The sequence below is a fragment of the Mirounga angustirostris genome, unplaced genomic scaffold, assembly GCF_029215605.1.
Source record: "Mirounga angustirostris isolate CCGP_5_RB_7025 unplaced genomic scaffold, mMirAng1.0.hap1 SCAF_11, whole genome shotgun sequence".
Classification (NCBI taxonomy): Eukaryota; Metazoa; Chordata; class Mammalia; order Carnivora; family Phocidae; genus Mirounga; species Mirounga angustirostris.
In genome coordinates this window covers 106387197-106410641 of record NW_026991719.1, presented here as the reverse complement: position 1 = coordinate 106410641, position 23445 = coordinate 106387197, and the positions used below count along the sequence as shown (strand labels likewise).

The following is a 23445-nucleotide window of genomic DNA, read 5'->3' as shown; positions in this document are numbered from 1 at the left end:
ATACATTTATATATTGCAATATAGATTATTATTCTTATTTTACAGAAAAGAAATGTGTATGTATGTAATTACCCAAAGTCATGTAATCAGTAAGTGGTGGAGCCAGGATTTGAAGGCACTTTAGTTTAACTCCAAAGCCTTTGCTCTTGGTCACTACATGAACTAGGGGTTCAAGGTGAGATGGGCCTTCAAGGGAGTGAAATGGAGGGAGCAAGGTGATGTGGATTTAGGGGATCAGACACATTATTATTCATTAGGCATTGATTTTGTCCTGGACACTCTGCTAAGTTTTACATACACTAGTTCATTCAATCTTTGTAACAACTGCATGGGGCTAGTACTATTATCCTTACCTTATTGATTTGGAAAGTGAGGCTCAAGGAGGTTAAGTGGCTTGTCCAGGATAACCCAGCTAAGGGACAAAGCCAAGACTTGAACTCAGGTGGGCCCTGACTCTTAATTGCTAGGCTTTGCCTGACCTAGAGGAGCTGCCACTTGCTGTCCCCAGGCCCTGGAGGGGCCCAAGATCAGAGGGGCCCATTGTCCTCTTGGACTAGCCCACCCCTACCCTTCCAGGGGGAGCTAGAGGCTACAGCTGCCTGGGCTTCTGACATACTAGGTTGGGGGTTGGGGCAGGGGGTCTCCAGCTGGGAAGACTCAGCCTCTTGGACTGCAGCCCTCAGTTTGCTGGACTTAGGGTACCTCCTGGCATCTTCTAGATGTCCATGGGCTGGAGAAGAGGTCCTGGCAGCCCTGCCTGGAGGAGGAGCTTCGGGCCATGGGCTGTAGCCTCACCTGGCACTGCCTTTCTCATCCCTCAGGCCCTGGCCTGTAGAGTACATTTCCTTGTTGCCCCTCCTCACTTACCCCTCCCAAAGTCCTGTGGTCACTGGAGTGTTTGTATGACTACCTACTTCTAGCCTGTATCCAGCCTATAGACCCAGCTGGGGCCAGATAGTTCTGAGATGCTCCCACCCTCCTCCTTAGGCTGGGAGGGGAGTTCAAATTACTTTCTCAGTCTGATTTTGCTTTCTCTGATATTTTCCTTTCCCCAGGTTAGACCTAATAGATAGATAGTACCCAGGGATTTTGAAAGGTTTATGAATCTCCTCTGATAAGGTCCTCTTGCTGTGTGTGACTTTTAAGTACTTTGGGCATTATTCATCCCCCACTCACCACCTTTCCAGAAGCCTGTGCCAAAAGATAGCAGGGTAATGACTTTGCCGCTGCCCCAAATTGCAAGCCAGAGGTTTGGGCCTATTTATTTATTTGGTTTTATTTTTTTCAAAAATTAAAATGTTGTTCCTTTTTAAATAGATGTAGAATAATAGATACTCTTGAAATTCAAACAAAAGAAGAATATAGAAAGTGAGTGTTTCTCTCCCTCACTCCCCCAGTCCCACCCCACTTTTCTCACTGGTAACCATTTGGTGCAGATCTTTCCAGTCTTTATTCTTTTGTATGCTTTCCTTTTTTAAAATAAAAATGGAATCACCCTATAAATAATGTTTTAGTATTTGTTCCCCCCCATGATATAGCACAGATTTCTTTTACAACAAGAATGTTTGTACATTATTTGTGTAATTTTAAAAAGTTTTAATTAATAAAAAATCATGAAGATTTTCCCTGTGTCTTTATATATTTTTCTACATCATGATTAATGGCTACACAGTATCGTGTGAACAAACTATAATGTATCTAACTAATTCCCCATTTGTGTTGTTTCCAGTTCCCTACTCTTACAGACAAAGCTGTTGTATCTTTGTCCCTATCTGTGTGCACTTGTGTGGCTCTTTCTGCGGATCAAATCCTAGGAGGGGAATGGCTGGGTCAAAAGGTGTCAAAGGCACGTTACAGAGGGTCGGATTGCCCTCCGGAGGGCCGGGGGCCTCTGAAAGCTTGTTGGACTCCCTACTCAACTTCCTCAACCTGTCTGAGCTACGGTTTCCTCCTCTGTAAAATGGAAAGATGATGGTATGTACCTCAGTGGGGTGCTGTGCAGATTATCTGAGGGAGTCAATGCAAAATGCTTGGTTTCAGGCCCCAGTGTCGGTGCCCACTAAGTGACAACAGTTACTCGGTGCCATTGGAGCTTTGAGGCTGGGCTTCTCCTTGTTTCTTTGGTGAGGATAATGCTGGCCGTTTCCTACTGCCCACAGCCACTAAGGGCAGTGGGATGAGTGCAGCTGAGAACAAGGCCTGGAAGCACAGTGGCCTTGTCTTCGCTCTGGGGGCAGCTCTCACTCCAGTCTGCCCTCCCTGATGCAGTTAATGCCGGCAGAAACAAAGGAAGCCAGGGGTCTTCGTCTCTGTCCCACCTCCTGGGAGATGGTGTAGCTTCAGTGGGCACGAGGTGGGGCCCAGGAGGAGGTGGCCTCAGAGGAAAGGCCCGGCCGAATCCAAATCTCTCCCTTTTGGACACTGGACAGGCCCTAGTGCCGGCCCTTCCTCACTGGGGAGGCCCTCAAGGCTCTTCTTAAATAATCATTCTAGGAAGAGACCACTCTCAGAGCCCAGCAAGGCCTGTGGCCCTGGGAGCCTGTACTCAGGGGACAGCTGGTTAGTGGGAAGAGCAGAGACCATTAGCGCTTCAAACTGGAGCTTTAGGTCAGCAGGATCAAGGGCACTGGGCATCTGCAGGGAAGGGGCAGATGGCCCTGAAAGGATAATGGAGGTCACTTTGCCAAGTCCAGCTTCGAAGGATATTGGTCTGACCCTCCCCCAGCCCTCTCTCCATAGGAAAGATAACTGGAGACTGTAATTAGTTCTACCTATGTTTATTGTTGCCAACTTATCCCCCTCCATCCCCTCATATGTACACCCAAACCCTTCCCCCAAGCTAGCTTTTACCAAAGTTCCTCGTAGTAGGTCCAGAAGTGTGTTCACTAAGCAGGCAGTCCTAGATGTAGTGGGCACTGTCCCCAGGCCAGCTGGGCCCTGGGGAAGGGTTACTCTGCAAATTCAGGGCACAGACTTGGTACTGAGGTCAAGGGAGGCCCCCACCAACAGATACACTTCCTCCCTTTCTGGAGCTCAGGGTACATCAAAACCTTTTGCAAAGCAAAGTTGGGGTAACAGACTCCCCAGTGTCAAGCTTTGTGCTTTCTTTGCTTGTAAGAACCCATACAGGTGGCCAAGTCTGAGTTCAGACTTGCATGTGACTTCCGAGGGGCAGTTCTGTCCTTGGAAGCCAGATCTGACCATCTGCCATCAGCGTTCAGGGGAAGTGTCATTGGACGGGGCCAGGAGTGGAAGGGGGGAGTGCATGTTGCATGAGGTCTGGGCATTGTTTTAAGCTGGGGGGAGCTGCAGCTTGGCTTGAGTTATGTGGGGAGGTATGGAATGAATGAGCGGGAGGAGCCATTTCACTTGGGAGCCCAAGGCCCCTTCAGCTCCCTCAGTCAACCCCACTGGTGTCCTGGGCCACAGGTAACAGGAGAGCAGACATTTAATGTCCCAGAATGTCAGAGCTGGCAAGGCCCCCAGCAGTATCCATTCTAATCCCCACCAGTTAGTGGCCAAACCTCCAAAAAGGTTAAGGAGAAGGAATGTGGGAAAGGTACATGCGGCTTTCCTCAAGCCTTATTTGGGGAAATCTGTACCTACCCATGATCAGTTAGGGTCCTTTTAAAGGGCCAGCTTCCCTAGGGTTTTGAAACCATCCCGAAACACTGACTTGGCCTCCCTTTCAGGAGCAGTGTGCCAGGGGAAAGTGGTGTGGGGCTGAGGAGGGTTTGGGGGCCTCGGTGGTGAGGGACATGGGTAGGGCGGCCCCTCAGTGTCCCACTTGCTGTGGCTGGGAGCAGGTGGGGCCTGGAAGTTCTGTGCTGTCAGTAGCTGGTGGAGGGAGGGGGCTGCACGGGTAGGATGTGCCTTGGGTGGCTCCCCATCCACTCCAGCCAAGCCTACGGCGCCCCGGCTGACCTGCCGCCCTGGGCGCTCCTAGGGGAGCAGGGCCCGGCTCAGCACCAGTCCTCCAGGGAGTGCGCCACCGTGGGAGGCCGGGCCCATCCCTGCAGTCTTTGCTGCTGGGGCCCCGACCTCGGCCCGCGCCTCCACCTCTGCCTCAAGGCGCCCCGGCCAGGGAGAGGCCTTGCAGCTGCTCCTCAGCGCCTGCCAACTCGGCCTCATCACGTCCGCTCTCTGAGCCCTCGAAGCAGCCAGAGTCTCGAGGAATGTCCACCTTGGGTCCAGACACTGTGTTTGCAGCTGTCTCCTGGCTGCTTTCCGCACCCTCTTCCGCCTCCTCGCTGCCGGCTGCCGGGCCAAAGGAGAGGATGGAATATGGGGGGGGGGGGGGGCTTGGGCCTTAGCTGGGAGGGAGCTCAGAGGCCCCAGGGAGCCCCTGTGTGTGGGGGGGGGTAGGGACTCTGGGAAGTCCACTGTGGGCAGTCTTTCCCTCTGGGCACCCACTACCACCCCTGCCCCTCTCACCCTTCCCAGCTTAGAACCAGGTGGCGTGGTTTCCAAGCCAGCAACCCAGCCCCAGAGCCAACTTCTTTAGCAGCCAGCTAGGGGCCGGGAAACCTGCGCTTGATTGCTGGCTCTGCTATGACCCAGCTTGGAGGCCTCGAGTATATGCTTTACCTTCTCCGGCCTTAAGTCTCCCCTTTCATCCCAAAGGGAGTTGGACCCCATCATCCCTAAGGCCCCTCTGTCCGCAAACTTTGCCCGAGACTGGAATTCAAGTGTGGAAAGTGCCTTCCCACTGCAGAGGGGTGCCGGGGCTGAGTGTGGTCATTGGGCCGGGCTGGGGCAGGCCTTCCCTCCCCGGAATACCTGGAGGCACCCCCCCAAACCTGGCTCCTAAACCCACTCACTGTCGTAGTCCAGCAGCAGCTCGGCGGCCGTGAGCAGCTTGGCCCGGTGCTGTGGGTCCATGATGTTCAGCTCATTGAGGTGTGTTTCCCGCAGCTCTTTGAAGTCCTCCAGTGTCTGGTAGCCATTGAGCAGCAGGGTGGATGTGTGTTCCTGCGGGCAAAGGCAGACCCCCAGTGGGGCCACTTACAAGCCACCCCCACTTGGGATCCCTCCCTTCCCACATAGCTGACCATGCCCTAGCCTCCATCCCTGGGGCAAGTGTGCCTCCCTGGAGGTCCCAGCTCCAACCTCCAGGCCTATGCGCTCCAGCAGCTCATGCAGAGTCTTGGGCTTGGGCCTCTTGCCCTTGCTTTGTCGGCGACTGGGGCGGGCGGGCCCTGCAGCCTCCTCAGGCAGCACATCCACGTAGATGAACTTGAAAGATCCCAGCCTGCCATTGAGCAGGCCCAGCCACGTGCCCACAGGTGGCTTTTCAATGATCTGGATCACATCTCCTTTCTGTGGGAGGACAGGAGAGCAGAGTGGAGCAGGGGAGAGGAGAAGGGTATTCCCTTGGCTTCCATGGACACCGTCTTATCCTGGCTCAGTACAGCCTTCTTTATGGGCCCAGCCTGCCAGGCTCAGGAGAGGCCTAGACGCCAACCTTACCTGCAGTTTCAGCGAGTCACGGTCGTAGGGGCTGGGAGTAAAGTCGGTGTGGACTCGTGCCCTGCCACAGAAGGGCCCTGTGTACTGGGGGGCAGGTGGTTCCTCTCCGAAGCTGCTAGAACCTGGGCTGGGGCTGCAGAGCTCACTGCCTGCAGGAGATGGGGCAGGGAGGAGGGTCACCTTTGTCGCAAGACAGCTGGGGGAGTACCCAGCAGGTAGCTGCCAGGGGCTGTGGCTCGAAATCCCAAGGCCACCCTGCAGGAGCCCAGCTTCACCTTTGGGGCCTCAGACATGAAAACAGTTGACCACAGAAGGAGAAAGGGCTCAGAGACCAAAGAATGAGCAAATTGGGAGGACCTCTGCAGACCAACTGGGCCCAATGAACAGATAGGGAAAACTGAAGCCAGACAGGCCAACTGGGCACCCAAGATCTCTCACCTTATAATTGGTAGCCCTGGGTCCATTTGACTCCAGGTCTCCTGACTCCCAGTCCAGTGCTCCTGGAAGCCACCTTCCACACAGGAAACCACACCCTAAACTAGTATTTTACTTTCTGTATGTAATAAGACTCAGCATCTAGTTACAACATCACATGAAAACTCAGAAGGGCTCTTTCTCTCTGGGAAGGGCGGGATGAAGGGCATTATAAGTGGCTTTCAGTGGGGGCAGGGAGGTGTCTGTGGAGCCAGAGAAAGAGCACGGAACTTAGAACTAGCCTGAGGGGTGAGAAGGCCAGTGCCTCCGTGGGTCTGCAGCTCAGAGCCTGCAGCCCCTCCTCCAGGAGGGGCTGCTGGAACCTCCTGTCCAACCTCATAGGCACCTAGAAGATGCCAAATGGCGCCCTGAGCCCAGCAAACCAAGGGCTGCAGTCTAAGAGGCTGAGACTTCCCCGCGGGAGACCCTCTAGCCCCACCCCCAGTCTGGGATGTCAGAGGCCCAGGTGGCTGGAGCCTCCGCCTCCCCTTGGAAGGGTGGCGTTGGGCTAGTCCAAGAGCGCAGGGGGGCTCATCGTCTCCCTTGGGCCCCTCCAGGCCCTGACGACAGCAAGTGGCAGCCCCTCCAGGGTAGACCTCAGTTCAAGACTGGGTCATCTTGGGCAAAGTGAAAAACCTCCCTGAGTCTCAGTTTTCACATCAATAAAATGGGGATGATAGTGCCAGCACCATGAAGTTATTGTGAAACTGTAATGTGAAGACGGCCGGGAAAGTTCCCCGAAGGCAAACTGCTAAGGTTCATTCCTCTTACCTTCCTCCCACACAGCCAGCTTCCAGGCCCTAACCCAGTCCTTTTCTCCAGACTCAGCAGATGTCCCCTTCGGTCGCCTACTCACCCGTGGAGGCCTGGCGGCTAAGTGCTGGGAGCTCACGCTCCTCCTGCTCAGAAAAGGCCAGTGCCATCTTCTCGGGGCCGGGGCTGTCCAGGCTGCAGTCTGGAGATGTCGGGGAGGCGGAGCCCTCCTCCAGAGTGTTTCCCTGCAGGGGTCGGAAGGCAGGGGACCCTGAGCAGCCCTGGCTGGGACGCCCAGGGGCACAGAGGAAATGGGCCTGGGCTCTCCGGGGGGTGGGGGTGGGGGTGGGGGCTCCGAGGCTGCGCAAGCTCCCACTTCGCTGATGTGGGAATGACCGTCCTCAGGCGGCGACCTCCTGCAGCAGGAATGTGCGGGGTCCGCGCGGAGAGGGCTGCGGCGCCCGAGCTGGGGCTCAGAGGGGCCGCCAGGGCCGAGCTACCTTCGGCCTTGCTCCTGCGTGCCAGGCGGGCCTGTCAGGTCCTTGCACCCTCACAGTGACACTTCAGGGTAAGCGCTCTGATGGTCCCCAGTTCACAGAGGAGCAGTCACGGAGGAACATCCCCAAGGCCGCACAGGAACCCACAACCGAGCTGAGCTGGCCTGACTCCAGAGCTCCTCCGCCTCACCACACACCTCAGGGCGGGGGCCGCCCTTTCACAAGCGGCCCGGCTCTCTAGGAACCAAAGGCCCGAGCGTCATACAGACTCCCCCTCCGTGGAGTCGCTCACCAAGCCGCACACCCTGGGGGCCAATTCCGCTGCAGGGAGACTACAGAGGCAAATAACCTCAAGAGCCCAGAGAACAGTGAAAGGTAGTATAAGATTCAGGAAATTATGAGTTTTGAAGGTTGCCCGTAGTCTCTTTATTTTCAATAGAACTTACTTAATTCTAAGTTTATAGAATGTAATTTTTGGTAATGGTTGGGTTTCACCCCTGGCTCACCAAATTCCTCAAAATTTGACCAATTGCTGTCCTGAGCTGGTAGCAGCCAGTAAGAGCTGACTAGGGCACTCTGCGCCCCCCCCCGCCCCCCCCCCCCCCCCCGCCGCGAACCTTCGGTCAGAGCCATGGCCACAGCCAACTCACTGTGTGACGTCAGCTACTTGCACGTGCCTGCCCCACAGCTGTCTGTCCCACCCTCTCTCCCTGGGCCCAAGCCAGCCTTCTCTATTTTCTCTCCTAGGGGCCCCTCTTCCAATCCAGTCTTCCCAATCCCAGAGGCTAGTTCCAAGCAAAACTTTGAGGTGGATGAATTTGCTTCAGGCAATTGCATCTCCCTTTCAAGCGCCGCCCCCCCTCCTCAGGCCAGGCTTCCTTGGAAGCTTCTGTTACCCAGACTTTCATCCCTCCTCAGACCCCACTCCTGCTCCCTCAGGACCATGCCTTGCTGCCAGGCTCATGGCTGAGTGAGCTCTCTTCCCTTATGACCTTCCTTCTCATAGTGAATCAGGCCCTCAGGCCCAGTACCCGAGCTATGGCCTTCAAGGTGGCTATGCTCACAGGCGGCCAGAGCACTGCCTGCCCTCCCTGCCCCCCACCCCTCCCGCAGGCCTCACCATCTCTTCTGACAGCGCCTTCACCATCATCTTGCCCATCTTCCTGTTCATGGTTCTGGAAATCACGGCCCTCCACTTTTTCCCCAGCTTTTTGCCACTCTTCCCAGCATCTTCTGCGGTAGGGACACCTGACTCATCTTCTGGAATCTGTGACAACAAAGGAGGAGGTCCGGGATTTAGGGGCAGAAGGAGGCCTTCAGGTCCTGGCAGAGGATGGGGGTGGGAATGAGAGGCTCCCATCCCCTTCCCTCCTAGCCCCAGTCCCGTACTCAGCCCCATTAATCTGTAATTAATTTGACAATTACAGTTGACCCTTGAACAACGTGCGGGTTAGTGGCGCCAACTACCCCCGCCCCGCGCAGATGAAAATCCACGTATAACATTTGACTCCCCCAAAACTTAACTATTCATAGCCAACTGTTGACCAGAAGGCTTACTGATAACAGGGGGCTAATACATATTTTGTGTGTATATGTACTATATTCTTACTATAAAGTAAGCTAGAGAAAAGAAAACATTACTAAGAAAATTATGAGGAGAAAATACATTTACAGTCCTGTACTGTATTTATTGAAAAAAAATAAATCTGCGTGTAAGTGGACCCATGCTGTTCAAACCCGTGTTGTTCAAGGGTCAACTGTAATTTGTAATTGAAAACGATGTGGGTGATTTCTAGGGGGCCCAGAATTTTGACGGGTGGGAGGGTTGGCCTTCTGTGTGTAAGCAGGCTTTCCTCAGCAATCCCCAGATCTCCTCTTCCCCCCACCCAGGGCCTGCAGCCAGACCCCCCTGGGAGGCTCTGCAACTCACATTATCATCCAGATTAAATTCCTTCTCGCTCACCACGGGGGAGCTGGGTTTGGATTTGGCAAAATCCTTGAAGCTGCTGGAGCGCTGAAGTGAGATCTGGAAGAAGCAGAGGTGTGGCCCTCAGTGGCTGGAAAATGGCTGCTCTCCTTCAGCAGAGGGTAGCCCCTAATGCGGGCCCCAGAGCAAGCTCCGGACCTCAGGAGCCTCCAACCTCAGCCAGGCCTCACACGAAGCCCACTTGACCACCAGCACCTGCAGTTTGGTCCCCAGAATTCTGGAGGCAAAGAGCAAACGAGTCTGAGCAAAAGCATATCTCCTACTGGAGACGTACCTCAGCAGGACGATAGCATCACCTTTACCTAATAGAGCAAACCTTCTCCAACCCCGCCGCCGCCTCTTTGCTCTGGACCTGAGGCAAGCATGGTGTCCCTGTCGCGGTGATAGAGCTGAACACACTGAGGTCGCCAGCCTGATGAATCTGTGTCCCCAGAAGAGCAAGGCAATCCCCCCAGGAGTCAGTAAGACCTGGCATTCTGCTTTCTGGAAACCCTCGGGAGAGGCTTATTAAGAGAAGGTGCCAACAGATTTGGGACATGAATGACTGGGGCTCATTTCATAAAAGAAAGTTGCTGTTTTAAATTCCTCCATCTCGGCTTTTAACCTTAGCCACTACCGTGATGAGCTGGCTACTGCTGATGACATGTGCCAGAGCTTGGACTTTTAAACCCCGCCGATTGTTTGCGCTGATGAGACTGTTTTCAAGAAATGAGCTTTCTTAACTGCATATGCATGCGCATGGCAAGATAGCAGCCAGAAGCCAGGGCCCGGCAGGTAAGGAGTCAGGCTTTACACGCAAGAGGTAAGGCTGAGCCTGCATCAAGATCAGCAGTCAAGACCAGAGAGAGATACACACAGGAACCAGGGTTCACAGATGGCCAGACAGATAGAGCGGGATAGACTGCAGACACCAGAGATAAGGGCTTGAGGAACCGAAGCCCCAAAGCCACACAAAGCTGAAAGTTTCACATCCTCTTTCCTATGAAAGGGGGGTCCAGTGACAACCCCCCAGGGCCGCCCCCCAACACGCACACAATTGGCCCCAACTCCTGGGGACTCCGGTGGGGACTCCTGGGGACTTTGGTTCTCCTGGTGGGTCTTGACCAAGGCAAGTCAGCACTCAGGGTCAGGGGCTACACTTTCCTAGAGGTTGCAGCAAGCTAGTGGGCCCAAAACTAGGTCAGCGGTCAGGCCATCAGATGCTGCGGCCACAGGGGCCTCCCGGATGGGGCACCTACGGCCTCCGTCAGAAAGCCTCTTCTGTGCTACACTGGGGAGTTGGAGAAGGGGAGGCCATGAGTGGGCATAGGCAGGGGAGAGCATGACCGTGGGGCGACCGCTCGGATTCTCATGCGTCTCCTCCATCCTCCTTCCTTGGTTTTCCCCACCCACTATTCTTTCCTCTTTTTCCCCCTTTCTCTCCCCTTCTTTCCTCCACCTTTTGTTTATTTCCTCCTCTTGAATGGCTAGGATGCAGCTGCCTGGGTAACTTCCTCCTCTTACTGCCTGGAAAAGAGAGAGGGTGGGCACCAGGCTGGCCTGGGCCCAAGGAGGGCAGGTTGGGCTGCTATTTATAGACCGATGGGACCTATTACGGCCTTCCCTTCACCGCCCCTCAGCTTGGTCTGCAGACCGGGAGGCTGGGAGTCGCCCCAGAAGCCCCAGGGACTCCGAGCCTGGAAAGCATGCAAGAGGGCAGGCCTGGCACTGGAAGTGGGCTTTGTTGGGGAGAGTAAACTCACCACCGGGCCCCAGTTTTTTCCTTTTCCTGTCATTAATCTGCAGGCTGGGGGCTGGGAGGGGGACCTTTGGCCCCCAGGGACCTTATGTCAGGGCCCCTCTGTCCCAGCTTTCGCTCAAAGTGGGAGGAAACAATCCAAAATGCCGTGGGGTGGCGCTGGGAATTGGGCCCTGCTGGCCACTCCTCGGCCCAGGGTTATGGAAAGGACTAGACATGTGCTTCGGGTGACAAGGGTTGGGGCCAGCCAGGGTGGCCTTTTGCCCGGCCTACCTCCAACCTTGGGGCCAACCCCAAATATCCTGAAGGTCTTTGGTGACCCTGAAATGATCCCCCTCCCAGGTAGGAGTTAAAATCCTTGGGTCCCCTTGGATTTTCCACCTGGTCTCCCTTTGCAGCCAGGCCTTCCTGGGGGTCCTGCACAAGGCAGCAGGTAGTACCCTACACTGTTGGCCCCTTTTCCATGTCCAAGGGGAGTATGTGGGCCTCTTGGAAAGAGCTACTTTTCTGGCATCAGACGTTGGTGAGTTCAGCTTTGGGATATGTGACCTTCGGGGAGTTATTTAACCTCCTGACCTTCAGTGTCTATGAGCTGACAGGTGGTCACATCTTGGTTCTGCCATTGACCAGCTGTGTAAAGTGGGGAGAGTTCCACAACTTCTCTGGGCTTCCATTTCCTCGTGGGTAAAACGAAGACAAAGGCAGCTACCTCGTTGGTTGCTGTGAGGATAGAAGGCCCGACTGCTAACACAGCAACCCCTCAACGAATGTCCATGTGTGCTTAGCCTTTCCTCTGACCCCCTCCAGACTCTTACCCAGGGCATGCCCCACCTGGAACACGCCACCCTTCTCTGTCAACCATGGTTTCTCCCTTCCTTCAAAATCCAATGGAACTGGAAACAGCCCACGTGCCCACCAACTATATAGTGGATATAGGAATTGTAGCAGTCATTGGAGGGAATAGTACATAGCGATGAGCTTGTACAGCTTTCCCTAACAATATGGATGAATCTTGCAGATACACTGTTGAGCAGAAGGGGCCAGCCACCAGAGTACATTATATGGTTCCTTGTATAGAAAGTTCAAAACCCGGCAAAACTAAGTTATGCCATTGGAAGTCAAGATAGTGGTTACCCTTAGGGAAAGGGAGCATGTAGTGACCAGCAGGGGCATGAGAGAAGCTTCTGGAGTGTTGGGAGTGCTTTTTTTTTTTTTAAGTAAGCGCTATGCCCAACATGGGGCTTGAACTCATCACCCTGAGATCAAGAGTTGCGTGCTATACCAACTGAAGCAGCCAGGTCCTCCAAAGTGCTTTGTTTCTTCATCTGGGTGTTGCCTATGAGGGAATGTTCGCCTTATGGAAACTCATTGAGTGGAACACTTGTAATTTATCCACTTCTTTGGACAGATATTATACATCCAGAGAAAGGCTTTCCAAATCCAGTTTCAAAGGTGCTGCCTCCTGTAGGAAGCCTCCCCTGGTCACCCCCTCAGAGCCTCACACTGCCCGCCGTTGGCATCTTCTTCCCCTGCTTCCTAAGCAAGCTTGGCTTTCACCGGGTGTCTCTGCAACTAGCCCCCCAGCTCCTTCAGCGGACCAGTCACATACCTGGCACCCTCTGGGCTCCAGGCACTGGCCTGTGCATGTGTGGGGATCCGGGAAGAAAGGGGTTAAACACCTCCCCCGTGCCCTGCACCCTGTCCACCCCTTCGTGTGTGCCAGCTCACTCCAGCCTCACTCCAGCCCCGTCTTAACACCCTTCCTGCCCAGCTGAGGAGCCTGAGACTCAGAAATGAAGTGTCTGAGGCAGAGTTACACAGCGGGCAGCAGCAAGAGCAGGGGTTTGAACCCCGTTCCGTGACTCTGGAAGCCTGTGTGTGTTGCTGTGCTCAGAGCTCACTAAGTTGTCTCCAGTATAGAAATGCACTGAGTGTAATGGAAACTGTGGGTGGCGTTTGGAGGGAGCCTCCTGGAGAGTGAGCGGGAGCATGGAGGAGGAAGGGCTCAGGAGGGCTTCAGGGAGGAGGAGACACATTTAAGCTGGGCTATGCAAGGGAGCCAGGATTTCTCTGGGAGGAACTGGGAAGGGTTTAAACAAGAATGAGAGTTAGAAACAATCTAAGCATAGTCGGTGTGGTGCGAGGTGGAGCAGAAAAGGCCATGGAAGGCCCTGGCCAGCCATGCCGAGGACCTTGGGCATTAGCCTGCGGGCAACGAGGAGCCACTGGAAACGCAACATGTATGCTGGTGGGGGTGTCACGTAGAGGTGTGCTTTCCTACTCATGGGTTGAGTCTCTTATGTTCATCAGATTCTTCTAGTGCTTCTGGGATCAGTAGGGGGACAAGAGAGTAGAGGAAGAAAGGGTTAAGACTCTGGAGACTGATAAGTCTTGGCTTGGATCCCTGCTCTGCAGCTTACTAGCTGTGTGAACTTGGGTGAGTCACTTCACCTCTCTGAGACTTGGGCATAAAATAGAGATAGAGGCAATATCTGCCCCTGCTTCACAAGGTTCTCATGAGGAGCCAACGAGCTCCAATACAGGTAGAGTGCGCGGCACCTGGCGCCTGACAAGTCCTCCCTTAGTGCAGGCTCTTAGTGCTTTTAAGTCTCATTTCCTCCACCTCAGGGCTGGGACCCAGGCTTGGTCTTCTCTGCAGTGCGCGCCCCGCGCCCGCCCACGCCTACAGCATGCACCCTACTCGTGTGCACATGCCTGCTCGTGAGGGAGCACTCTCATGTTTATTGTCCCAGGCCATCTGCACAACCTCCTGAGATGGGCAGATCAAGAGCTAGCCTCTTTTTCCAAGGTGAAGGAACCGAGGCCCAAAGAAGGTCAATGAACTGTCCAAGGTCCTACTGCTAGAATCCATAGGATTTCAACTCCCCTGTCTTGCCTCCCGCTCAGCACATTCATTCTGGCAGACCTGGGAGGAGGAGCAGGGGCAGGTGAGAGAGGCCTCACTTGCCTTTGTGCTTTCCCTCCACTGTGTCACCTCAGCCACTGAGAAGAAGGGACTTGCCCAAGGTCACGGTGCTGGAGCTAGGCTGCTGTCTCTGGGCGTGGGGAAGATGCTATCTCTACCTTCTGGAAGCTTGGCTTCTCCAAGGCCATTTCCACAGTATTGGGGCTTGGAGAGTGGCTCTTGAGGCTGGCCCAGACTCAGGCAGGGGTGGGGCGGGGTTTGCCTGGATGATCCTCCCTGGAGGGAGGGACATGGACCTCAGAGTGCCACACGGGCTTTGCTTCTCCTGGGAGAAGCCTGGGGGGACAATCCCAGAGGCCTCGCCACCAAATACAGAATCCAGATAAAGGAAGTCAGGGAAGAAGACAGGGACTTCCGGCTTCTGTGTGCCCCTGGGCACCTCCGCCTGAGATGGCACAGGGTCCCAGCGTCAAAGTGTCAGCTCTTTCTCAGGCTCTTTCCCCCAGCTCAGCTCCCCTGTGGTTTGGGGCCCAGCAATGTCTACAGTAGTCTCTGCTTCCCACCCCCATCAGCCAGAGAGCAAGGGGAAGTGGGACCTGCTCACCCCGGAGTGGCAGCCAATGGTAAATCTGCTGGGCCTAGCACCAAGCAGGGCTTAGATGGGGGTGACGAAGCCCGTGTGAAGACTCATGAATCTCCACCCCCCTCTGCCCACCTCCACTGCAACTTAGAGAAGCATCTGGGGTGGGGAGAGTACAGCCGGAAGTGGCAGCCACCCCAGGACCTGAGATGGGGCAGGATGCACACCCCAGTGCCCAAGGGCTCAGCCTTTCAGCTGGCTTGGCCTCCGTCTGGGAGCTGCTCCCCTGACAAAGGGGCTCCCCCACAGGGCACCTGGGCTGAGCTCCCGGGGAAAACAGCAGGATACACTGAGGGCCTGGAGGTCCCCCGAGTGTGGCCTGGGGCTAGGCCTAGGTCTCTTGGACCCGGTTCAGGCCTGCTTGGGGATGGTCCTAGGATCCTGCTGGATGTGTGGAATGTACTTAGCTGGTGTCCTGGGAGAGTCCTATAATCAATTCAAAGAATAAGTCTAGAAATTCTCAAACCCAACTAGAGAAATCTAGATCTGGCAGTCTTCAAGGAATCTTCTGGTCTGGTCTCTGCTCCAGGAAGAGGAATAGTTCAGCTGTCCACGATAGCTGCTTTTCCTCTTGGTCTTTAGAGTCCCTCCACTGAATTTTTCCTCCTCAGCCCCTATTTCCCATCTCGCCAGCTTCATTTCTCATTCTTCACAAATAATTTCTCCCCGCCTGGGAAGAACCTGCATGCCCCCTGCATCCCACTGCAGGTTTGGAGAGCCTTTTCCTGAGTCTAGAAATCCCCTGGGCCCCCTCTCCAGGTTGGCCGCCTCTCCAGGAGGGCCTGGGGAGCTGCAACAGAGCTGAGCCAAGTGGGCAGAGTCTGGCTATGGCTAGAGGGCAGGGGCCCCAGGAGCATCATGGCGTCTATCTGGGTGGCCCCGCAGGTCCCTTTGAGTGAGATGTCTCCTGAGAGGCCGTGCTTGGGCAGAAGCAGTGGCAGGACTGGCATAGGGGAGAGAGAATTGAGTACAGTCTTGGGATGCAACTCGAGAAGTATATTTTGTGATTCTTGAATTCTAGTCTAGGATTCTACCCCTGATTTTAGATCTCTATCCCATCATTGTAGGGTTTAATTCTGTAACTCTAGACTTCTAAGGGTCTGGAACCCTGACTCTCTAGATTTTGAAAGTCTCTTCTGTACTTTTGTTACTCCAGTAAACTCTGGGGCCCTGTCCCAATGCCCTTGGGAGAATGGCCCTTGCCTACAGACACAACGTCCGGCCTTTGGCTCTTCCCACTTCTAAGAGTCCCGGAGGGGGTGGGTTGAGAGAGCAGAGGGAAGGAAGACACGAATTCCCAGAGATGCTCCTCACCTTTCTCTTCTGAGTGGGCTCCTTATCGCTGGCGTTGGAGGGTTTGCGGCGCAACATGGTCCTCTGCCCTGGTGACACTCCGTCCCCGCAATCTTAGGTGTCGAGATGCCGAGGCCTCTTGCTCAGCCTCACGAGCACCGTCCAGGGGGCACGGCATGGACTGAGCCTCTGGCTGCCACTCTGCGTGCTGGAGTGGCAGCTTGGGGGCACGGGCCATGGACACCCAGCGGCAGCAGCATACAGGAAGCCCAGCCACGTGACCTGCTCTTACAGCAATCGCAGCCCCCGCCGGCCCCGAGGGAGGAAGGAAGTCCCAACTTCAGTCTCCAGAGATTCTGATACAGACGGCTCTTAGGTTGAACAAGCAGAGAAAAGTCCCTACCCTGCCGTCTCGTGTCAATCATTACCTGCCCTGCTCCATCTCCTTGGACGTGGCCCATCGACTTGACATGATATGGCCTACTCAAGCCTCTTCTCCCGCCGACCAGAAGCCAGAAGCCAGAAGCGGGGCCATCTCTGCCTGTTAGGCCAATGCTCCTGGTCGTCTTGCATCACCAAGGTCATCACTATCACCACTACCACCCCTACAACCATGACCCTACAGTCATCCCCTACAGCCTGTCGTCGCGACAGCAAGCACCCTACAGCCAGCAGCCTCGGACGTCACCCCCACCATCATCATCATTGCTGCTGGCACCCTCACAATCAGCAGCCTCATGGCTGTCACCCTTATGGACATTCCAGCTAGTCACCGACAGTGATCTGACCCCTACAACCATCCGCCCTACAGTCATCATCCTTACAGCCATCACGACATCCTTGCAGGGGTCACTGGGGCAGTCATCCCCACTGCCACCAGCATGCCCGTAGCCATTCTTAGCAGAGCAGTCATGCTTGCAGTCAAAACACCTTGGCTCCCCCGCGTCCCCCCCCCCCCGTATATTTATCATCACAACAGCCGTCACCACGAAAAAGGCATGTTCTCGCAAGCAACTGCATACCATCAGCAAATGTCCCAGGCAAGAGGCATTTCTTAAATGCATGTGTGGTTTAGAATGTTCGCTTTGTGGGTTATCTGTAACAGATATTTTAATAACTTCAATGATCTTCTTATTACAGAAGCAATTCATATTCATAACATAATTTAGCAAACACAAATACACAAAAAGAAGAAAATTAAAATTTTCTCCATAATTATACTGTTTGGATAAATATCTTTTTCTATTTTTTAACATTTAACTACCCCTCCTCTCTATTTTACAAAAATCATACTGCGCAGAAAGCAGACCTGCGGTTTGAGAGGTCAGAAAGGGCACAAGGACCCTTTCGGGGGTGATAGATATGTTCACTATCTTGGTTGCCGTGATGGTTTCATGGGTGCATACGTATGTTAAAACAAATCATACATTTTAAAAGTGTGCAGTTTCTTGTAGGCCAATTACACCTAAACAGAACCATTTTTAAATTTTTAAAAATTAAAAAAAGTCATACTTCACAAACTGTGTTGATATCCGCTTGTCAAACTGAAGTATCATTGAGATTTTCTCACGCTGTGAGCTATTTGTCAACTAATGCCATTCGTAATGGCTGCTGAGCAGCCCACGGCACACGGGTACCATGATGATTTCAACAGGCCCCCACCGATGAACTTAGGATGGCTTCATATATTTTTTTTTTTTTTACTCTTCGTGGTACATCCTTAAGGCAAATATTCACATCCACATTTTTTTCCTTTGGATAGATTTCCAGAAGGGGAATCCTGGGGTAAAAGTTGTGCATCTTTTTAAGGCTTTCCTTTCTGCGGCACTTGTGAAATCCTGGGCTGGCCCTCCCCTGTTCCCAAGATGTTCTTGTGACTTCCTCCCCGCTGTCCCCCAGCCTGCCCCACGCCCTTTGAACATCCATCCCTCGGGCTGAGCTCAGGGAAGACAAGGTCCTTCTCCCCCAAGCTGAAGCCATACTTCTTTGGCTCTGTCCTCCTCAGCCGGCCAGGCCGGGGGTGCCAGCACCCCAGTTCGCTCCCCCACAGGCCATGCTCCCCTCGTTGGCAGCTGGGGGGAGGGGCTGGCGCCAGGGCTCCCACTGCCCGGGCTTGGAGGCCTGGGAAGGAGCCTGCCCAGGTTGGGGACGAGGTGGCGGGAGCAGGGGTGGGAGGCTGACCCCACAGGAGGCGAGGGGCGGGCACAGGGCTGCAGGGGCTCTGGGCACTCGGGGCTCGGGCAGCGGGAGCGGTCGGAGCCGGAGCCCCCCACAGAACCTTCTGGGCCTGCGCCGTGACGGCACGTCCGTGGACCGGCGTGCAGGATGTGCCCCGCTTCCTGTTTGCTCAGCCCCGGCCGCGGGCGCAGCTCACACGCTAACCGCAGAGCCTTCAAAGGCAGCCAGCTAACCAGGGTGCTGGGCGGCCACCTTGCCCAGGCCTGGGAAAAGGCGGCAGGGCTGGAGAGGAACCTCTAGTAAAGTACAGAGAGGTCCCCAATGCCCCCAGGACAGAAGGGAGCGAGTGTGTTCAGCGCTGCCCTTCTGTCTCCCTTTCAGGTGTGCCTCCTCCCCACCCCCGCTCTGGGGGTCCAGGGGCTCCCCCATTTGGACTGGCCTTCCCCCAACTTATCCCTCCCAGCACATTGCCCTGGCCTGAGTCCCTTGAGGTCAGGCCCCAGCTGGCTAATGGGCCTTAAACACGTTTTAAACAGGTTCCCCCTCCGGGCCACACATCAACATTTTATAGGTCACTTCCCAGGTACACAGAGCCCTCAGCTAAAGAGGTGATTCAGATCAGTAGTGCAGTGAACGAGGCCACCTCAAACTTGATAATGGGCTGGTAGACAGGACCTAGGAGTAGCTCTGGGCAGAGCCTTGTGCTAAGCACTATGAAGAGATGCAAAATAAATAGTTGTCCAAGTCCCTTGCACCTGGGAGCTTCCGTATCTGCAGGGAGGCAAGCTTACATTTGCGCAGCATTGTTCTTTGCCAAGCACTACGTTAATCCCAACACAACCCCCTGAGGTAAGCAGTTTAAATTGGGATTATTATCGCAAAGATGTGTCCAGTATAAATGTGGGACGGCAAAGCTTTGATTTAGCAGCAATATTGCTATTGTGTGTTTTGGGGTGCAAGGTGCCACAGATAAGTGAGATCCGTCTGAACCCTCAGAGGGTAGACAATAGGGCTGCCAAAGGCACAATGGTTATCGTAGGCTGCATTCACACAGAGCAGCCCCCCACTTGCACCCCTGAAGAGATTCTAATTTGGTAGAAGATCATGGGTGGGATATTTGGGGCAGTTAGGACCCAGATATGTGTGAAAGTGTCCTTCACTCTCCGAATGGGTACAATCCTGGTTTTAGAGAGTAAGAGTTTGGCTATCGAGGGATCTATATTTGGATAAACCTCCCAAATGATTCTTATTCTCACCTCTCCCAGCCACACACGCACATCCCGTGGAAAATAATACACTGTGGCAGGCAGTGGGAATGAAGAGAAAGGGGAGGGCATCTGGAAGTCTGATCCCATGTACAGAAGCTGAATAGCTAGGGCTGCGTGTGTGTGTGTGTGTGTGTGTGTGTGTGTGATCTGTAGGGGAGCCCCACCAACCTGAGGAGTACTCAACACCTGTAGTATTTGGCTTAGAGGGTTGGGGTGGGGAAGCAAGTTGATTTTGAAGAGCTGTCATAGAGAGGAAGGGATGTATTCTGGTGGCCAGGAATGACGGGAAACATAAATGGAAGGTTTGGGTCCCTTCCTAGGAAGACATTTTATATATATACATATATATATATATATATATTTTTTTTTTTTTGAGAAAGAGACAGAGAGTGAGTGGGAGGGGGAGGGGCAGAGGGAAGGAGAGAGAATCTTAAGCAGGCTCCACACCCATTGTGGAGCCCCACACAGGGCTCAACGCAGGGCTCGACGCAGGGCTTGATCTCACAACCCTGAGTTTGTGACCTGAGCAAGTAGCAAGAGTCGGAGGTTTAACTGAGCCACCCAAGTGCCCGGACACTTTTGATATTTAGATGGTACTAGTTCAGCCCTGGTTAAGTAGTAGAACTTCCTGTCTCTGGAAACGTTCAAGCAGAGACCACACAGTCGCTTGGAAACACTTGGGCATTTCCGAGGTGAAGTCCATTTTGGAAGGCCCAGCCCATTAGCAGATTTCATGGTGGTAGTCTTAGGCAGGGAGGATGAGAAGAGTAAAAGCACAGGTAGGAGAAGGGCAGAGGAGGGCAAGAACCTGGGCAGGAAGCATCCATTCCTCGGGCACACAGTACATGCAGAACGCTCAGCTCTAGGAGCATTGGGGAGTCCCTGGCAGCAGGGGCTGATGGGAGGGAAAGTCATCTCTGAATCTCTGAACCCGTGATAAGGTCTTGGTTTAAAAACAAAGAACACCTGCAGGCAGCTATGGCAATGACCGCAAAGAAGAGGCCGGGCTTTAGTGCTCAGATAAAAACCCTCATTACTCACTGCAGGGCCTTTCTATGGAGACTGGGAGGACCAGGCTGCTCTGCCTAGGACTGTGTCCCAAGGTTACAAGGACAAAGGTCGCTGAGCAGTCTAGGGGACAAGTGTCTAGGGAAGAGGAAGGGCAGGAGACCCCTCCCAGAAATCAGGTCAGGTAGAACTGGATTCAAATCGCCATATATCACTTAGAGGCTGCGTGACCTTGGGCAAGTGACCTTGAGCAATGAGCTCTTGTGGAGACAGTGATAATGTGGGCCTCATTTGGGGAGAGAGAGAGAGAGAGAGTGTGTGTGTGTGTGTGTGTGTGTGTGTAAGTAACCAGAGTTACCCAGATGACATGTTAGACAGAATGCTGTCAGTCCAGTGCACAGCTCATGCAAAATGCTTGGTACCTGGTGGGGGACTATATCGGTTCACTCCAGGCTCCACCCACAGTGTCTCCTCTTGCCTTGGCACCTGCTTCTACATCTCATCTGGACCCCATCTGAATCTCTGCTACGTGACTCTGTCCCATATGCTGTGTGTCTCCACCTCGCCAGGACAGGGTCCCTCAGGCCAAGCTATTCTAGAACATGGAAGGTGTGACAAGCGAGAGAATCTAGAACTACTCAGGACCCGCTGGGAGGGAAATTAACTTTTCAGCTTCATGGCCTTGCTATGGACCACTGGGGTTGTCTCAACCACCCATCCTACCCTACTTGAGCTGCTTGCTCAGTTCCTGTTTCACAAAGAAACAAGGAAGTGAGGAGGTGGGCCAGCCTGAGGGCAAGGGCAGGCTGGGTGTGGTCGGGGAGCGCCTCCCACTTCCAGCTAAGAGAGCCTTGGAGGGCAGGGATGCACGCGGGGGAAACAGTTGCTACTAATTCTTTCATATTTCCAGATATTTTTTGGCACCAAGAGCGCCCAACCACTGCTTTGAGGAAGTGCGCGGTGAGTTGGTAAACTGCACTGCTGATGTGGTTTGGGGGGCTGAAGGCAGCCAGCTCCAGCCCTCCTGTGGCCCCAGCTCATGAAGCCCCCGAGCCAGCTGGCTGGCAAATGAGAGAGGACTGGCTTCGTTGTCGTTTTAAAAACGAACCATTTAGACTCTTTGTGTATATACGTAAGTATGTATGTATGATCTCACCCAGGCTCTTTCCTATTCCAAAAAGGATTTAAAGCATCAAAAAAATGTAGCTCAAGCCCATCATCCCTGCTGTTACCGTGGCCATGTGACCGGCAACGGGTCCCCTTGGGCTTCAGTTTGCTCCTTCGAGGCAGTAGGGAGTGACAGAACACACTGAAAGCAAGAGAGGAGCCCGCACAGTTGAATCAGGATGCTGGGGACTCAATCCTCGCTTTGGCCCCAACGGGCTGTGTGACCTTGGACCAGTCCCTCCTTTTTCTGGGCTGCTGTGGCGTTTCCCCATCTGTACATCAAAGCATGAAACCCGTTTTTTTTCTTAGTTTTTGTTTTGTTTTGTTTTGGTTTGGTTTTGGTTTTGGTTTTGGTCATGGAGCTCCTAGTGCAGGCTGGCTATGGGATTTGTGGGACCTGGTACAAAGTGAAAAGGCAGGGCCCCTTGTTCAAACATTTTTAAAAATTTCAAAACGGTGACAGCGGAGCTCTTCTTTTTTTAAAGATTTTATTTATTTATTAGCAAGAGAGAGAGCGCGCGCACGAGTGGGGGGGAGGGGCAGAGGCCGAGGGAGCTGCAGACTCCCCACTGAGCCGGGAGCCCAGGGCCCCGGGATCATGACCTGAGCCAAAGGCAGACGCTTAATCGACTGAGCCACCCAGGCGCCCCTGTACGGGGCTCTTCTAAGCACCAGGCCCTGCGAGACTGCACAGGCCCATCACCCGGAAGTTGGCCTTGCAACTACTTCCGATACAATTTTATGGGAAGCCCATGCAGGCTGCTTCTGGCTGGAGCTCTGCTTTTCGTGGCAGTCCTTGTGGTATTTTTAAGGAGCCTCGGGCTCTTAGGAAGCACAGCTGGAAAAACACAAATTAGATACTTGGTCAAAAGCCTGTGTAGTTTCGATGATGTATATATAAAATTTGGATCCCCCGTTTTTTCCTTACCTACCTCCAAAGGTGAGGCAAGAGTTGAACTCGTGCTGAGCGGATAATAGCATTATCATCTCCTGTCTGTGTGGCTTCCTGGCTCACAGAGTGCTGTCACATCCGGATCTTAGGAGCCTCTCACTGTCACCTCATGCGGAAGGTGGTACAGGTAGTTTACAGAAGAGGTAACTGAAGACCAGAGAGGTGAAGTGACTTGCCTATAGACACAAGCTGGCCCAGCTGGAACTGGAACCCCAGAATCCGAACTCCTGGGAAAAGAGGCTTTTCCAAGGGGGCATTCATTTATCTTCAGTTCCTACTGACGTCTCCAAGTGCTCCTGCGTGGGTTCGCCTTGCTGTGTATGCTTGAATGTTGCCCTGCCTGGTGCAGAGTGGAACCCTTCAAGAGGGCTGCTCAGTGTGCCGATGATCTGGGCCCCAAGGAGGGAGGAGCTGAGGTGGCAGCCCCCCCTCCCCCCTGCAGCCATGCTGTCAACCCCACCCCGTGCTGGTGGATTGGAAGGAGTAGTTAAGGGAAGCAATGAGGCAGAGCCCTGGGTCTTGCACCGAAGGAGGAAGGGGGAGCACGTGAGCTGCCCTGGGCTGAGAGGCCTGTGAGCAGGTCCTGGTCAGGTTATGGCCTGCCTGAACCCCAGGAGCAAGCATCAGGGATCAAAGGGAAAGACCTGGGTGGGCAGGCCCTGGGGAAGCAGGCTGGTGTGGAGAACAACAGTCGGGTCTGAGGCCCAGCTCACCGGCTGTGTGATCCTGGCCGAGCCTCAGTTTTCTGAGGTAAGTGAGAGCCGTACCACCTGCCCTTTTCTGAGAGGGCGGGTTCTGGAATCATCGGACTGGTTTGAGTCCCGCTTTTATCATTTCCTTGAGGAGTGACCTTGAGCGAGTTGGCTAATCTCTATGAGCCTCACTCATTTTCTTCACTTGCAAAACGGGAACAGTAAAAGTACCTTCTCAGAGGTTGTGGAGATTAAGTGGGAAAATGCAATAATGTATTGTACACTTAACAATGTATGAGAGGGTAGATCTCATGTTTACCGTTCTTATCACAATAAAATAATATATATATATATATTTAAAGATTTTATTTATTTATTTGACAGAGAGAGACACAGCGAGAGA

The 23445-nt window shown here is 53.8% G+C and overlaps 1 protein-coding gene across 1 annotated transcript; it reads right to left on the bottom strand.

Moving 5' to 3' along the window:
- Nucleotides 1–2806: 2806 nt before the first annotated feature.
- Nucleotides 2807–16890, bottom strand: SASH3 (SAM and SH3 domain containing 3). Its single transcript, XM_045882364.3, has 8 exons — nt 15799–16890; nt 9124–9219; nt 8314–8460; nt 6800–6941; nt 5470–5618; nt 5110–5319; nt 4821–4971; nt 2807–4257 (listed from the first exon to the last, which is right to left on the bottom strand). Exons 1-8 carry the CDS (start codon nt 15853–15855, stop codon nt 4067–4069), a joined length of 1143 nt encoding a protein of 380 aa, XP_045738320.1. The 5' UTR covers nt 15856–16890; the 3' UTR covers nt 2807–4066.
- Between the last annotated feature and the right edge of the window lie 6555 nt (nt 16891–23445).

Excerpts from the sequence above, each read along its gene's own strand:
- SASH3 (XM_045882364.3), bottom strand. The coding sequence starts at position 15,855 with ATGTTGCGCCGCAAACCCTCCAACGCCAGCGATAAGGAGCCCACTCAG. Across the intron at positions 5,320-5,469 it reads GTGACTCGCTGAAACTGCAG|AAAGGAGATGTGATCCAGAT; the intron begins GTAAGGTTGGCG and ends GTCCTCCCACAG. Across the intron at positions 4,972-5,109 it reads TGGAGCGCATAGGCCTGGAG|GAACACACATCCACCCTGCT; the intron begins GTTGGAGCTGGG and ends CTTTGCCCGCAG.